Raw genomic sequence first — 18,430 nt, forward strand, 5'->3', positions numbered from 1 at the left:
GGTGTTGACACACATACGCAAACAGATATATTGTAGATTAACTTTCCAAATTCAGAGGTGACCATTACAGTGCACAACCACTCTGTTTCTCATTGTAAATCTTTTGAACAGAACAGTTTTTCCTGATCCATTGAACTTTAAGAACAATTTCCAGGTTTTCTTAGATACCAAGATGCCTGAAATTAAACAATGTTCATGTATCTTTTGTACTTTTTTGTCTTCAGCTCTTAACTATAAAAGAGTTGCTTAGTTCTTGGACATTAGTGAAGTTTGAGGTTCTTGTTTTAAGGTCATGATCAATTTTAGCTGTCCAAGGATGAAGATAAAACTAATGCTGGAATGGGCAGGTTACTGCAACACTTTTGAAAGAATTCCCTAATGAAATCTGGTACCAAGTGGACAGAGGACTCCCTATTAAGGCTGGGTATGACAGAGTGTTAACAGCAGCACCCTGATCACTGATGTTGCTGCAGCATGAAGAAGGCTGAAGGCTCAGCGATGAGCAATTAAATAGTTTTTGTTGGGGGATTATGAGCCCCCGGGTGGTAATTACTGGACTAATGATGTAATTGGGAGGATACAAGTAGAAGAAACAGGAAGTAAAGTGGGGCTCAGCGGGGGAGGTGTACTGATGAGGGAGTCTGTGTGGCAAACACCTGCTATAAGATGTCTGTGTTATGTTCTGTGTGTAAAAATGTGGAGAAATAAAAGATACCAGTGGTGAAAGAAAAACAGCTTGGACATCTTTATGACTGTTAGGTACCAGGAATAGGCTGGACAGTGCAGCACACCGGGTAACATCGGTGGCACCCTATGACACTAGGACACTCAACAATGGCTTGACTGTTCCCACTGAATTCAATGGCAAAACTTCCATTGACTTCAATGGGAGCAGTTAAGACAAATATGAAGAGATTTTTGAAAATCCCAGATGGGATTTTCAGAGGAACTTAATGATTCCAATACTATTGATAGTCAGTGCAGCTGGACTGTCTAACTCCTTGACACGTCTTTGAAAATCCCTAAAGCCTAAGTGTCTCAGACTAATTCGTTAGTTAACAATCTTCTCTTAGAATCGTAGAATAGTAGGACTGGAAGGGACTTCGAGAGGTCATCTAGTTCAGTCCCATGCACTCAAGGCAGGACTAAGTATTATCTAGACCATCCCTGACAGGTGTTTGTCTAACCTTCTCTTGCGACTTTCATAGTTGAAACACACCCTACCTTTCCCTTTTCCTTCTGTCCTATAATAGATGAAACCAGTGCCTTGGGAGTAGATACTCCGAACACTTTCATGTATTAACATGCTCACATGCCGCTTGTTTAGTTAGCAACATATAGATAAGGAATGATGGCTAAAGAATGGCTTGGATTCTTGAGGGCATGTTCAAAACTGGCATCTACTCAGAGCAGAGTAGCAATAGATACCTTTAACGAACATTAAAAAATAATGAATAATGTTTGCAAGTGGATGGAGTGAGAAACATATTTTGAAAATATACCGGAACAATTTAATAATGATGAAATGTTTCTTTAAAGCACGATTGAATTTTATCAGGAAACCCTTTTTATGCACATGTTTCTTTCAGATGAGACAAAAATGGAAAACCCTGAATACTAATGGCTATTAAATATCATAGGGCACTTTTTGCATATTAATCTTGGTGTCCTGCTGAAATTCCAACTTGGGCAATCACATTCTACTCACCTAAAATTTGCCTTGTTGTTTCTGAGTCAAGAATTTATTCTTTGCCTTCACTCTTTAACAAAGTCACTGTTTAGGGTTGCTGGTAGTATAGAAGCTATGTTACACCTCAGAGGTGGCTGCCTTTTAGTGACGATTGAGTGATCATTTTAAATATCCACAGAAAAAAACCCTGTGAGTATGTGTGGGTGCAAATTGCAATCCCTGGCCTTGAAGAAGGCAGCTGCAGCAAAGGAGATATTCACTTATAGGAAAAGGCAGGAGAAAGTACAGCTGTCTCCTTCCAAAGGGCTTTACTATGGCAGTGGTCCCCAAACTGCAAGGCGCACTCCTCTAGGGGAGCACAGAGGAACATGCAGGTGTGTGTGGCAGGGCCTGGACCGGCCCCCCATGGGGGGTGGGGAATGAGTGTCACCCAGCCCTGCTCTGCCCCCAGCCACAGCTGCAGATCTGGCCCCAGCCTCGGGCCCCGGCTGCTGCCCCACTCCTGGCCCGACTCCTAGCCCTGACCACAGCTCTGCTCCCGACCTCGGCTCCTGACTGCGTTTCCTGCGGGGCATGGACAGGTTCCATTACGGGTAAGGGGGAGTGCGACAGAAAAAGTTTTGGGACCACTGTATTATGGGAAAGCAGTTGTGGCTTAATCAGCTCATCTCCCAGCGAGCCTGGCTCCACCCTCTTCTGGGTCAAACCCACCCACTTGGAATGCTGTATCTGCGGCTTCAAAGGCCACATAGGTACAGTGGGGGCTGTGCTTCCCACCAGACCAACTTTCTGCCAGAGGGCCACTGGCAGAGTAAGCCATTGGAAACCAGTGAGTGAATCTGCCCCCCACTTCGTAAAGTACTTAGGGAACTTTTTTAGTAAAACGTAGCATTATGATGTAGTCCATAACACAGTGTGGCAATAAGGAAACCAATAAGAAGTCTTAGAGAGGCAAAAATTGTCCTGTGGTTTAAAAAAGAAAAAAAAAATCAATCTGCCTGATTTTCAAGAGTACAAGTCAGCACACTACTTGAAGCCTGAGTCAAAACCAAATAAGGTGCTCAGGATAATGATCTATAGTGGGGAAATATATATTTAAGACAGAGGGAAAAAATACTGAGGCAGCAAAAATGTGACTAACCTGACAAAGGCAAAGATTTGTTAAAAACATTGAAAGCAAAGCCAAAGGAAATAAAATAATCATATTTGTGCAGGACCGGGTAAAAAAAGGAATGCGAAAGGTTAGACTCTTGACTTTGTGTGGTTGCATACCGTGTGTATCACGTAATACCGGCTTGTCATCATCCCTTTTCTTTATTGAATATTAAAGTAAATAGTCAAGTCAATCCCAGGGGAGCAGCTCCATCACAAATTAAAGTTGCTCCAGGCATTAATTTATACACCAGCCTTTTAGGTACATGGTTCTTTCCTTTTCATTTGGAGTAAGTACAGGGTGCAAGTTGGAGCAAGGTATGTGCTTCTTTCTTGTTTACAAAACTGTGTGGCCCCAGGGCAGCTCATCACCTGTGATCATTAGGGCTACCTCTGGACTAAGTATTCTTTCTGTCTTTTATGAGCAAATGCAGTGTAAATGGAGCATGAATGTTTATTGGGTAAAGACCTACAATTACCAATGTTTGAAAAGTAACAGAGAATATAACTCACGCTGGACTAGTTTGTATCTTCTGGAGGGTTTTGGGGGGACACAGAACAGTGAACTTTTGAAAGTCCATTGATGCCTCCTTGATGCTGACGCAGACCATTGGATCTTGAATTATAACTACTGATCTTGACCCCACAAAGTCATGTATCAAGGACAAAGCCACTGTAGCAAAACCCATGAAGTTTTAACTGCTCAAGTAAGGGGAAAAGGGGAAAATGCCTTTTTATTTCCTTCTCACACAACACTCCTGTGCTTTGTTATAAGAACAAGATAAGAAAAAGGAAAAGGAAAAATTAGACATTAAAATAAAAAGGGAGGCTGAGTTTTGCAAAGCAGGCTAGGAGATTTAAACACACATCCTTCATTGAATTAACTATTATTAAATCAGGAGTCACTAAATTAATGGAAGATGTGTGTCAAAATCCCCTACACTGCATTGAAAATCTCAGCCTGAAAATCTAAACAGGCTCAGTGAAGCAATAGTAACTTCGGGCCAGATTTTGTGAAGGTATTTAGATATCCAGTTGAAATCAGTGAAATCACTTAAACACATTTAAAACTCAGGCCCTTCGATCCTGATCCTGCAACTGAAAGTGTTTGAATACCCCCACCCTCACCCCAGTATCTTCATAGGGCCATCATAACCTCAGTGAGGCTCTGTGTGGGTGTGTTAGGAACTGGGACATAGGCAGTATGTCCTAGTGGGCAGAGCAGGTGTTAAGACAGGGAATGGAAATAGAGGCCAGAGATGGAGTCAACTGCCAAGTGTCAGAGCCAAGAGTTGAACCAGAGTCAGAGCTGTGCTCAGACACCAAGTGCCAAGTCAAGGGTTGAGCCAGAGTCCGTCAGAAGTCAGAGTCAAGGGTCAGAGCCAGGACTGGTAGCCGATAGTCAGGATCAAGGTGAAATGGTAGGAACAAGAGAGAGAGGCCAGAATCAGGCACAGAGCAGGAGCAAGGTGGAAGCTAGGAGTGAGGAGCAGCTCAGGAACTAGGAACAGAGTTGGATCAGGATTGCAGGAGGCAAACAAGAGCAGGGTCTGATGTGGCAGCAGCAGCAGAAGGTCGGCACAGTTGTTCAGACAGCCCAGCTGGCTCATTGATGGCTCAAGTAGAAGGAGTAAGCCAATCAGATGGCTGCAGGCCTTGGATGCTCCGAGAGAATGTCCTCTGGGGTTTGACCTTCCAGGTTTAGCGAGAGGCAGGAATGGCGCCAGGGTTTTTGTCGCCCTAGGCGGCAGCGCTCCTCCTCTGAGCATTCAGAGGAATCTGGGGTCTTTGGTGGCGGGGGTCCTTCCGCTCCGCGTCTTCAGGGCACTTCGGCGGCGGGTCCCGGAGTGAGTGAAGGACCCGCCGCTGAATTGCCACCGAAGATCCGGAGCGGAAGGACTCCCCGCCGCCGAATTTCTGCTGAGGGCGGCAAAATGTCGTCCCCTAAATCCTGCAGTCCTAGGCGACTGCCTAGGGTCGCCTAGTGGAAGCGCCGGCCCTGGCGAGAAGCTACTTCACCCATCTCCCTTGGTGCTGATGAATGAGAGTCAGCACTCCAGGGACCCCACATTCTAGACCTGCACCCTAGCACCCATAGACAGCTGTAGAATCAGGTTCTTAGGGTTTGTATGTGGAAATTCCTGAGTATCCCTTGTTCCCACTGACTTCAGCTGAAATTAAGAGTGTGCAACACTTGCCACCTCAAGCTCTTAATGGGGAAACAAAGCAAAACAGCTGATATTTGAGGCATCTTTTATATAGTCACCTTATTTGCAAAACACTTGGATAAACCCATCTGCCAAATAATCAACCTGGAATTATTTTAACATAGAACTCTCACCCCAAAAACAACAACAACAAACCCACAACCACTGAGAAATAGTGTGAAAGGGAAAATGTAGCAAACTTGTATTTCTCTTTGGAGAAAGTAGGTCTCATTCATTTTACACTGCCACACGTACCTATTAAAAGAGAAGCTGTCAGCAATTTGGGGTCATAGGGGCTTTTCCCTCGTCCATTTTCAAAATGTGAATCCTCCAGTTTAAAAATGTTGTCCTGTTGAGGAAAAGAAAAAACAATACAATTATCTAACAAAAGGACACGAATATTGAGTCTGATTCAATACAGTGTTGCATCCAAGATAGCTACAGAGGGCCAGATCCTCGGCTGAGGCAAATTGGAATATCACCCGGGAGGTCAATGAAGCTACACCTCCCTGCGGCAGCTAAGAATCTGGCCCAGACTGTCTGTCTTACAGCTAGAATGACATTGCTGAACATCAGTCAAAAATTATTCAGACAACTCCTGAGCTCTAGTCTAATCCTCATATGTTTGTAATAACTTTGCATTGCTTTCAGTGAGAGTTTGCCTGGGTAAGGACTGAATAAAGATCTTGGTGTTTGGACTTTGTATCTGGAATTAAAAAAGGTAAAGCATATTTCACTGATCACGATAGCCACATTTCCCAAGAAGAAATCTTGGCATAAATTGCAGTGTTGCATCCTGCTCCAGCTAACTTGGGCTTTTAAAGACCGGCATTTCCCTTATCCCCAGACTCAGTTCATTCACATTATTAGCAGTCATTTCTTTCAGTACTTTTCAATGCATTACTTTTTAGTTCTGTGAGCTGGGGGAACAGCATGATGAGATATAAACGAGATCAAATAAAACCTCAGCCAACTCTAAACAAATCCGGTCCAATAAATACAAGACAATGGGATTTCAGTACATCTAATTATTTTTCATTGGCTCAGGGCCATATCTGCCAATCAAATTGAGCACAACGTTTCTAGTTTTTGCAATGTGGGTAAAATCCACATCTCCCATGTAAAGCCAGAATATATGCTGGGGACAGATTTCCGTCTCATCTGTACATGCCATGGACTATAGTTACAGATGCAGTTTGCTGTAACCCTCTTTTTCCCCTTCCTCTCCCACAGGATTATAGTCAGGGGTCCTATTGTGTTAGGTGCTGTACAGATGCATAAAAAAGAAACAGTCCCATATTTTAGGCCTAACACAATATTAGTAGTTTAAAGCAACTAAGGCACATGATATTTTTCTTTCAATATCTTAACAACCTGCCTCCATATTTTCTCTCATCTTCCTTTTCTCATTCCCTTCATTCATACCTTGTCATTTACCTAGTCACCTCCTGTAAGGACTCTATGCTTTCTCTTATGCTATCTCTCTGTGCCTGAGGATCCTCTCTGATCTGCATCATGGCATCTCTCCCTTCTCCTTCAACCTCTTCTTTTTTGTTTAGTCTTCAAACTATGATCTTCATTCCACCACTCTGACTCTATTTCCTGACTTTGCTCCCTCAAATCATTAATTGTAGCATATTAATTTACAAAAGATGAAAACTTGATCTGAACTTTAGCTGCACACCCCAAATCTAGTTCTTGCATAATAAATTAAAGGAATAAGCAGATGATATTATTAACGCTGGACAATAGTAATAGAAAATGGCACTAATGCTATAAACCATTTTTAATAAAAATGTTATTATCAATATATATTTCCTTGGGATTCTTTCATTAATGAAGATAATTGCTCAACATGTACCCCAATGGATACTTGATAATGTTACAAGTTACTGTCATGACAGTTTTAATATCATCCCAAGGTAATCCAGTGTGCCATTATGAGACAAATAAGAAACAGATGTGGAGAATTATTCGATAGATGAAGGCCCTGATTTTAGACTCCATTGTAGCAGTTTGATGACACTGTGATTCCATTAACAATGGTTTATGACTGGCATAGCGGAGTGGAAAATCTGGCCAACAGAATATATGCATGATATATTCATATCTCTTGTGATATATTCATATCATTCAAAGCTCTTGGCTTTTGGGGAATAACCCCTTTGAAATAAAAGGAAAAATAGAGAAATCCCACAGTGTTTCAATATTTGAGTTTAAATACTATGTAAATATGTTAATTAAGTTCCCAAGTCTATCAGCAAGAAATAATAATAATAAATGTATAATTGTTAGGTGACCCATAAATATATCATGGTTAGTTTGAAGGCCTCTGGAAGCATGCTCCCCTGGAAGCATAACCTATTACAAGTAGGGCAACTTGCCCAAATACATTTAAGTGCAGAAGTCACAGTAAAACTTCACCCCTTAGAATACAAACAAGCAGTAAACAGAGCAAATGATTAAGAAGATCTTGCACACATCCAGAAATAAGAGTAAGAAGCAATAAAGAAGGAATCTGATTAGAAACAAGGATTTGGTTATGTGTTTCTGTACTTTGTGGCATTTAGGTCCGAATTCTGCTCTCAGAGGAGCTCATCAGTAGGAGATTGGGATCTCCACGCATGAATCTGAGGGCAAAATGTAGTCCTTAAAGTTTCTATAAAAACGTGCACTTGATCATTTTCAAGAGTGCTGAACATAGATCCAAAATGGAAACTCCGTTCAAATAATAAATAAAGGCGAGAAGTTTTTAGCGAGACAGTATGCAAACTATTTGCCCTTGGAAAAGTGCTTGAACATATAATTTGGAAATCTCCTGGGCTTTATAATTTGAATGCAAAGCATCACATCTTAGTGAATCAGCAAATCCCCTATCCATAAATAGCAAGAAGTACATAGTGGGCTCACAAACTGCTCACTGTTTCAAAATTGTTTGAAGTCTATTATATAATCAAAGACTGGCATTCATGAAAAAGCAAGCTGGTAGCAAGATGACATTTTGTACAAGGGCAAATAAAAATCAGATAGATTTCAAAGAAAGGTTATTGTAACAAAATGACCTATGGACCTGATTCTCATTTACATTAAGGCCGCTCCCTTGGCTGTGCTCAGCCCGAGCAAAGAAACCTAAAAATGGAGGGAAATGTAATGTATCCCCACTTTAAGGCCCCTTCATATCCTTAGTGTACATGAAATTCTGGCCCCAATATACTGAATATACAATAGTTTAATTTATTCGCTATGTGAATTATAAAAGTCTTTAGGTTTGGTTTCCTATAGATGCTCCCATGTAATTGAAGTCAACCCTAATGCAAAAGAGGGAAGAAGGATAATCCTGGAGGTAAAGCCTGAGAGACAGAAGGTGCAAAGCTTAGTTGTACTTATATTTTCCCATTGACTTAAGCTGAGTCAGGATTGGGCCCTGGGCTTCTATTCCTGGTTTTGCCACAGATTTTGAGTATGTCACTTAGGCCAAACTTTTCTAAAGTGGGTTCATACAGTTAGGTCCTTAGGGTCAAATTTTCAAAGTTATTTAGGTCTCTAACAATGCAGGTAAGAGCTTTGTAACTCCCATTAACTTAAACAGGTGTTAGGTGCCTAACCTGCTTAGGTACTTTTGAAAATCCCACTAGACACCTATCTGCATCTTTAAGTGGCTAAATAGCTTTGAAAATCTGGTTCTTAGGCTTTGGTAGAATTTGGGTAGAATAACTCCATTAGGCTCCTTTGAAAATCCCAATCATAATTCAGACCCCAATTTTTAGGCACTGTTGATTTAAATGGGAACTGTGGTTGTTCAGGACCTCTAAAAATCAGGCCACCTTTACTTAGGGCTGAAATTTAGAGACCCAATTTTGAAAAGTTTGACTTTAATTTCTCAGTGGCTCAGATTCACCTGGTTAGCCTCAAAAGACTCCTCTAGTACCCACGGTTGTTTTGAGTCTGAATGATTTAATAGTTATAAAGGATTTAAGATCTGCAGAAGAACGTTGCTTATATATAAAAATGCAAATTATGATTAAATACATGCAATTCAAATGGGCTGTTCACAAACAGTTGCCTTTACTTATTTGCTATTCATTATTTCTGGTTTGTGAATGGTCATCTAAGTCACACAGTATGCTTCTGTTCCCTGATTGGATGAAAAACCTGTTAAAACAGTTTGTCAATGTCAATTACCAAATACTCTTGTTCACGCATAAATATCTTTGTTTGCATGGTAATATTGATGTTCTTAGGAAGAACAGGCACTCCCTAAATCTCTGTGCAACATAAGTGAATAAAGAGGGATACAAGCATGATCAATTGTTTGAAATAAGAATAAAATTTGTTTTTGCAATATTTGACAAGCTTTAGTTGGCAGACTGGTTTGAGTGTCTTTCTGAGAATAGTTGTAGGGTTAATATGCAAACCTCCCTCATTCTACCTGTTCTATAACTCTGCCTAAATCCTGACTGTATTAGACTGTATTAAATACAAGAAGAAGAACTTGTTTTAAAGAAATGAAATGACCATAGAAACCCCAAAGAATTTCATTATACTATTTTCTCTGTACAAGATGACCTAGCAAAAGTAGCGTAATCAGAAAAAATGCACTACATGAATGTCATGTTAACCTTGATTGATTAGTAAAGACACCAAAAAATCCCATCTCAGTGGCATACCAGACATTAGATACCATCAAGAATATTGAACAATTCTCAGGGACACTGAGAATTAGAATCCCTTTGTATAGCAACATTCTGGGGTGTCAAGTGTAATATATCACCTACATCACTGTCTGGCTCAAACAGGATGACCTCTGGAAACATAAGTGCTATACAATGATTGTCTGTTCTAGCTGAGCTATTAAGTAGACAGCATATGTAAGCAATAAGAAACACACTCCTAAAACCGATACATACAATTGAACTATACAATTTAAAAGTCTCAGTTCTTTAAGTGATTCCCTCCCCAGTCTCCTTATTTTCCATAATAAATTTAGAACAGGAATAATGGATTCCAATTGCTTTAGCAGATTCCACTACTATGTTAAATAAATTATGGGGCCATACTTTATTAGACGATTGTGCTAGTTTTCTATGGTTATTTTTAGCAATCAAGACCACTGCTTTCCCCCTTTGTCTTCTGGATTTCCTGTATGTTATTAGACTGTGGTGAGGTCAGGCATCAGAGGAAATAACAGCAGTGTTAACTCCTAGACCCAGTGTTTTATGAATTACTGAACATCAGTGATGTCATAGTAATAAATCTTGCCCCGTCTCAGTCTTGTCCCATTGTAAATAAATGAAATTAGCAAAGGTGTTGTTATATGCAAGAGGCTTTCTGATGAGAAAGAAAATGGTAGCCCTGGGAGAATGTTTGTAAAATTGGCTTCTATAATCAGGGTTCAGTTTAGCGAGAGTAAGATTCGGCAGTTCTGGGGAATTTTCAAGTCTGATTTGGGTGTTGAATGTATCCTTGACACATGTGTACACACACACACACACACACACACACACAAATGGTGATCAAACATTTGTATAGCAATATGTAGACAGGGATTAAGTGGAGTTGGCATAAGGCCAAGCTTTTCAAATGTGGCTGGTGGTTTTGCATGTCTCAACTTGAGATCCCTTGAAGGGCACTGATTTTCAGAAAGTTCTTAGCACCCTCTGAAATCAGCCCCTTCTACAGTGTGCCTAACTGAACACTTTAAAACTGAGGCACCCAAAATCATTAGCCATATGTTTCCATTATGTTTAGCCTGTCTGCTTCATTCCTATTTTTAAATGATATGGTATAAAGAAGAAAATTCTGAACTACCAACAAAAGGGAGGCCCAATTAAATCAACTGTTTGACTGCTTTCCTGAATCAGGGTCTAAGTGGGTGATAAAATATTCAACAAAGGTCCAGAAGACACATTGTAAAGAATTCCCCTCAAAGTATGTTCCAGGGTAGGGCTCTGTAGAGGTGCAGGAGAGGCCACTGATTTCACAATATCATAACTCTAATGAGCAGGAAATCCCAGTAGGGATTGTGATATCTGTTCCATCCCATGAGTCTGATGCACCACCCCTGTGACCGGGTGGGATTTGAATCCTTGTGGACTATCTTTGTTTTGGGGATGAATTCCATGCACCACAAGCCCTGCTTAGTTTACTCAGACTTTGTGTGGGGAGGTTGAAATTCACCTTTGTAGAAAGTGCTTTATCTTTGAGTACACTTTAATATAACTGCACTGTGTGTAGAGTTGGGCAATTATAGAGCTTGATCCATCTATGCTTAAGTCAATGCAAGGCTTTCCATTGACTTCAATGTCTGTTAGACTGGGCCCTGAAACATGATTCTTGGATTTTAATCCCAGCTCTACCACTCACTTCCTGTGTGACCTTGGGCAAGTCTCTTAACCATTTTGTGTCTCAGTGTCATCATCTGCAAAATGGGGATAATAGTATTTATTTCACTCAAATGGCCATTGAGAGAGTCGACTGTTTGAGAGGGCTGGAATGCAAGATACCATGTGGAATATTATTACAATTTTAACTCTGACAATTTTGCAATGATAGTTTATCTTCAGTCTTCATTCCCTACAGGGACTTGTCATATGAAACCACCCAGGTCTAGTTTTACCTTTCTTTATAATGGAAGAATTAGGTCCTCAACACATTAAAAACTGATATTGCATAAGAGAAAAATACCTTTGAAATGATTAATTCTATTGTGTGCATGGAGACGTAAGTAATGGTAGACATAATTATAACCTCTCTCTGTCACAAGTTACAATTACCCCTCACAGCAGTATTTTTAAGAACAATGCAGTTTCCTAGTACAGGTTGGATTTTTTTTGCAATAACAAATATAAAGAATGTTTGTTTTTTCTCTCACTGAAATCAAAATGTTAAGGACACAGAAACAGATGTATTTTAGTGTACTTGATTCAATGTTATTTAAAAAGGAAGTTCACATTAAAAGACAACTTTTCTGTTCTGGATCTGACCTGGATTTCCATTATTCTTGACTACCTCATTCAGAAAAGGTCATTGAGGCTGGAAAAACTATGTAATGCACTTTCTCTACATATCTGTATCTATATAAATACACACACACACACACACACACACACATTATATGTAAAGCAATCCACAGCATCAGTGGCTCAGATCAGTATCAAACCAGATTATTCCCTTTTCTGATATGTAAAGATGCCATATTTTAGAAGTGGAAACACTCCCACTCATTTCATGAGCTTTAGATCAGGGCCCTACGAGCCCTTGTTTCAGCTAGGCAAAGCATGATAGCTACATCCAATTATTTTATTAAAAAGTTCTTCAACACGGAGATTGTTTTCTATTAAAGTCTATGGGTTTCTAGAGTAATTCTTGAACTCTGTTATACCCCTATAGAACACAAATGATGTCATCCCTATCAGATTCTACAGAACTTTTCTATAAAGGCAGCGTAGAGCGGGATGACTCATGGCTTCACTGCCCCATACCTAACTTGACCCATTGTGGGGTAGCCAGGGTCACTAGTTAGGCAAAAGAGGATCCATCCTAGTGCTCAGGCGAGCACAAGGACTTCAGTCGTGGCTGGCTGCTGTGCCAAGTGCCACACCATCAAAAGTGGGATAAGATCCTTGTGTCCTTCCTCTCCTTGCATAGCTATCCAGGTGCCAGGCACAGTCTGGCTCTACATTGGAGCCTGATCTCAAACCCCATTGAAGTCAACAGAAAGATTTCCATCAAGTCCAGTGAGCTATGGATGAATCTCTTACCTAGCCCTTTGCCATGTTTACATATTAAGACAGGGTCTCTGCAACATCTGAAAGTTACCCTTCTAAATGACTATGAATTAAAACAGTTATTCTTCCTCACCACCAATTTACGAGGCTTTAACTTATTGGCACATCACTCCCAAACCTGCATCCATGACATAATGCTTCTGCTTTTTGTCATCATTACAACTAATGGTAATGAACACAGGAAAAAAACAGCATCTGTGTTATTCTGCACTATACATGTTTTTAAAATCTTACATTGAAACATAAGCTTAATTTGAGTGTCTGCAGAGACCACAAGACTGTCATAGTTATAATTGTTTAGCCCTGGTTTGCTGTTGTCCCCTGAAATATATATTTACACTTAAAATGTGTGTGTGTGTGTGTGTGTGTGTGTACACACAGAGGTGTATATATTTACACACACACACACACACACACACACACAGAGCTACAAATGAACAGTTCTAAGACTTCAAATACTAAGCACCCCGGACACAAATCCTTCTTATAATATATTGTCCATGAACAATAGTAGATTTAGACAGGAGGCCAAGGGAGTTGCATAAATGTAACTGAAGGAAGAATTTGGTCTTCTGTGCATGCAAATAGCATGGGTATCAGAACAGTCCACTTGCTGCTTGCATAGGTCCATCTGAAATGCCATATAAAAGTCAGGGGATCATTCCAAAGTCCTTCTTCTCTTAGTTTTACAAATACCTTATTTGTTAAATATAAACTTACTGTTGAGTACAGTGACTAGTTTGATCCTATTCAGCAGGGAACAAATTGTGCCATTTTATTTATTTATTCAAGTCTGTCTGGAACATCTGTGAGGTTATCCTGCTGAGTATTCTGTCACCTCGGATGTAAACATGTCAACAGGATGAGGTGATTGTCCTGTAAGAGGAAACTTCTGAGCTCTGGTGTTATCCTTTCTTTACACTGAAACTTTGCTAATTTACAGTTTGGAGCTGGATAAGAAATCAATAAAGAGTAAGACACAAATTTTTGGGAATACATTGTCTATACATGTCTTTGTCAATGAGAAAGACCCTTCTAGTGCAGGGAAGAACTTACTAAGAAGTGCTGGAGCTCACATGTAATCAGGAGGTTAAAAGGGAGGCAAGGCGAGCTGGCCCCTTACTGCATATTCAGAGGTCCAGGAGATGTACAGTGTGGGAATGAAACACCTTCTCCCCTTTCTTTGTTTTTACTTGCAGATGTCAAAATTAACATTTACAACTGAAGTTTGAAAAATAAAACCCCAGCTGTCTTTCTGGCTCTAGCTGTGTTTGTACTAGCAGGGAAGTCAAGTTGCAGGGTTTGACATTTGTGCTTGCATCATTGGCTAAACATCTGCTCCAAAGCCCATAGAAGTCAATGACAGTTTTTCCATTGACTTCTATGTCCTATGAATGAGGCCTGGAAAGATTGGAAGCATCATTGTACTCACATGCAGGAGGCAGTGAGACCTATCGGTCGAAGACCATCTGGTTTGCTGACCATTTGAACTCTCCTTGTAGCCTAGGTTAATGAACTCATCAACCCTCTCCACGATACTTGACTTCACCTGTACTGGGGGATCCGGTGTCTTTGCTCTGAGGTTCTGGACCTTGGTCTTCTTATTTGAGACATTCAAACCCATAGTGTGGGTGGTGTCTTGGAGACCTTGGAGGTCACAGCTGAAATTCTCTGACTTCTCCACAAGCCAGGCAGCAGCATTGGCTTAGTCTTGGTTAGTGAACACTTCTTGACAACCATGATTCTAATGTGTGGATCAGCATCTCCTAAAATCCATTCAAGAGCTTGACAGAATATTGGCAAGAAAGCATCACTGCTGCATACGTGAGGTTGTGTCGAAACACAGCAAAAGCCATGAACCAGTGCGCACTGTCACACTGGTACTGAATAGATCTTGTTGCTTCCTGCATGAAGTCGCAAAAACTTATGAAAAAACGTAAAAAAAAAAAAGTATGGACACAAAAATGTCTTTGTACTAAAACAAAGTTCAGAATCTATCAAACCTGTGTACACCTGTATTGCTACAGGGGTCAGTAACTTGGACCTTTTTTCAAGAAGATTTGGAGCAACTAGAGAAATTCCATATACACTGTCAGCACCAAATCATGAGCATAAAGTGGTTTGACCTTATGCAAAGTGTCATAATTTTGCAGAGATCTGGCCTTCCTTCAATCACTCATTATATTCAAAAGTGGCATTGCAAGCTCACTGACTATGTCGCCAAGATGGACAAAAACAGCCCAGCACACTGTGTTCTCAAACTCTCCAGTGATGTGCAACGGGGTGCAAACCCTCTTCCTACTTGGCTCTGCCTACGGCGCCACCTTATACATTTGTGGATTTACAGGATTCAGTCAGATGTGGGAACTTCACTACACAATGGCTGGTGTTACGCCATCAACCGTGGTCCCTCTGGTTGGTGCAGCGGTCCTCAGTAGACTATGTATGATGATGACGATTTTACTCATAGATGGATTGGATTATACTTTCACGGACATAATTAAAAAAAAATTACACTTCTGTGTAAAAATGTTTTCCCTGCTGTTGTTACCGATTACTGAACCTCAGATTACTGAAATAGACGACAGTAAAAAATCCTTATCTTTACTTTTTCACTTCGGGCATTTGACAACACTTTGTACATAGCTGGCTTCATTTTTTCTCCGTTGTAGAAAGTTAGAGGCAATCCTGCAAGCACTCTACTCCAATACCCTGTATGGGAAATGTTCTCTTCATTTTTATAGATCAGGGAACTGAGACTACGTGACTTGCCCTTTGTCACAGAGGAAGTGTGAGGCAGAGCTAATATGTTATGCCGTATATCCCGAGTCCTACTTTTGTGGCTTAACCAAACACCGTGCTTCCTTCTCAAATTTCACTAAAGTAAATGACAACTCAATCCAATGGACACCTCCGAAGAGGTATCTGGTACCTGCAGGGCTAAACCTCATTTGCAGGGGTTACCTTGAGACACGGAATGTAAACCAGGCTCCATGCCCATTCAGCTTTTTTTTTTTTTTTTTCTGAGACTGCCAGCAAATATGCCAATTGTGTCCACAAAATACTGAATACCCATCAGGTGATAACATTCAATAACTATTGACCTGGGTTGAATTTGAACCAACGACACAGATAGCAAAAATCTTCATAGACAATTTCCTGGCACACAAAATGCCTAATGTTATTGTATTTAAAAAAAGCACAGAAGTCAGAAAGTCATGTATAGGACTCAGAATGAAGATGGCTTGTCTGATTGCATCATGTGACATGGAGAGGTACGTTTTCAAATTATTGTCATGGGCATTTGTGACTCAGATTAATTTAGTGGAGATTCACATACTGCACTACACTGAATTTTTTCTCCTTAGTGTCCAATATTTACTTAAATAATCTAATCTTCTTAAATATATGGGGGAAGTGGAGGAGGGGAGGGAAGAACAGCTAAAATATAATTATCTCTTTCCCATAATTGTTCTTTGATTGTGTTTCAAGGTTTAAGGATCCACCCAGCTTTTGTTTTCTGATAGTTGACACTGATGCCACTGGGTGAAGTAGAACAGAAGGCAGAAGTTGAAATGAGAAATAAATCAAACAAAACCATTAATGACTGCTGGATAAGAAAAGGAAACAAACATTCAGCAAGTTCATCCCCTTTAATTAACTCTTCCTCACCTACTTGATACATCACAATATTCTTCTATCCTACAATTTGTCATGCAGATACACAGCTGTATTTTAAACATTTTTGACTCTCTAATTCAATTGCCTTACTTGACACCATATGCCATATATTTTCCTTTCTTTAATGAAATGGCTCTGAATCAAACAATTTGACCTTATTTCCGTATGGTCTGGATTTTCTGCCTCCTGTTATTGTTTGACAAATGACACCAGCTGAGAATCTGCCTCCATATAGAATCATTTCTATAGGAATTTTGGAATTGCAACTCTGGACCAGACCAGTGTTCCCTGTAGAGCAAAAAGAACAGGAGTATTTGTGGCACCTTAGCGACTAACAAATTTATTTGAGCATAAGCTGTCGTGGGCTACATGCATAGAATGGAACATATAGTAAGAAGATATATATACACATAGAGGGAACATGCAAAGTTGAGAGTCTTTGACAGTGACTAACACCACACATTACAGAGGGAAGTGAATGAATCCCTGTAGCTGACCATTATGGAATAACTGTCCTAAATTTCATCAAACCCTTAGCTCTTACTAACTGGTTTATACCCTGATGTGTATAGTGATTATATCCCTTATGTAGTTTTATCCTAAAAAATATCGCTGTGGATGTTCTCATCCTTATAAATGCCTCATCCTTTTTGAATCTTTAAGCAGTTGGCCTCAATTTGCTGTGATTGAATGTTTGCTGTCCTCAGTCCAGTTTTCCATCCAAAATAATATAAACCACTGTATATTCTTCTGACTCATTGGGCCAAAAACGCAGAAATAATGTAAATGGAAGTGCAAGTTGCATATTGGTAAATTGGGGAGTGTAACTACAATACAGAGGAGGAGGAAGGTTGAATGAGTAACAAGAAAAGCAACCAACAAGGGAACCCTGCTTTATCTTACAGCTTCTTTCATCCTGCTTTAGCTAGACGATGGTTACACCAGAGAGCTTACAGCTGTGCAGCTGCACTGGTGCAGGTGTGCCGCTCTAAGCAAAGAGGAGAGAGCTCTCCTGTTGACTTAACTATTCTAGCCCTTGCCAGCGGGGATAGCTATGTAAGCAAGAGAAACCCTCATGCCGACATAGTGCAGTCAGTATAAATTATAGGAGTACTTGTGGCACCTTAGAGACTAACAAATTTATTTGAGCATAAGCTTTCGTGGGCTACAGACCACTTCTTCGGATGCATAGAATGGAACATATATTGAGGAGATATACATACACATACAGAGAGCATGAAAAGGTGGGAGTTGTCTTACTAACTCTGAGAGGCCAATTAAGTAAGAGAAAAAACGTTTGAAGTGATAATCAAGATAGCCCAGTACAGACAGTTTGATAAGAAGTGTGAGAATATTTACATGGGGAGATAGATTCAATGTTTGTAATGGCTCAGCCATTCCCAGTCTCTATTCAAGCCTAAGTTGATTGTATCTAGTTTGCATATCAATTGAAGTTCAGCAGTTTCTCGTTGGAGTCTGTTTTTGAAGCTTTTCTGTTGCAAAATTGCCACCCTTGAGTCTGTTACTGAGTGACCAGAGAGGTTGAAGTGTTCTCCTACTGGTTTTTGAATGTTATGATTCCTGATGTCAGATTTGTGTCCATTTATTGTTTTGCGTAGAAACTGTCCAGTTTGGCCAATGTACATGGCAGAGGGGCATTGCTGGCACATAATGGCATATATCACATTGGTAGATGTGTAGGTGAACGAGCCCCTGATGGCGTGGCTGATGTGATTAGGTCCTATGAAGACCTAAAATAGATATGTGGACAGAGTTGGCATCAGGCTTTGTTGCAAGGATAGGTTCCTGGGTCAGTGTTTTTGTTCAGTGGTGTGTGGTTGCTGGTGAGTATTTGCTTCATGCTCAAATACATTTGTGTGTCTCCAAGGTGCCACAAGTACTTCTGTTCTTTT

At 40.3% G+C, this 18,430-nt stretch overlaps 1 protein-coding gene across 1 annotated transcript in view; it reads right to left on the reverse strand.

Moving 5' to 3' along the window:
* Positions 1-18,430, reverse strand: part of SEMA3A (semaphorin 3A) — a 196,461-nt gene that overhangs the window by 78,038 nt on the left and 99,993 nt on the right. The window contains exon 5 of the mRNA XM_034765525.1: positions 5,305-5,398. Coding sequence (XP_034621416.1) covers positions 5,305-5,398 — 94 coding nt within the window. The remainder of the gene's footprint in view (positions 1-5,304; positions 5,399-18,430) is intronic.

This window comes from Trachemys scripta, chromosome 1 (assembly GCF_013100865.1).
Source record: "Trachemys scripta elegans isolate TJP31775 chromosome 1, CAS_Tse_1.0, whole genome shotgun sequence".
NCBI lineage: Eukaryota > Metazoa > Chordata > Testudines > Emydidae > Trachemys > Trachemys scripta.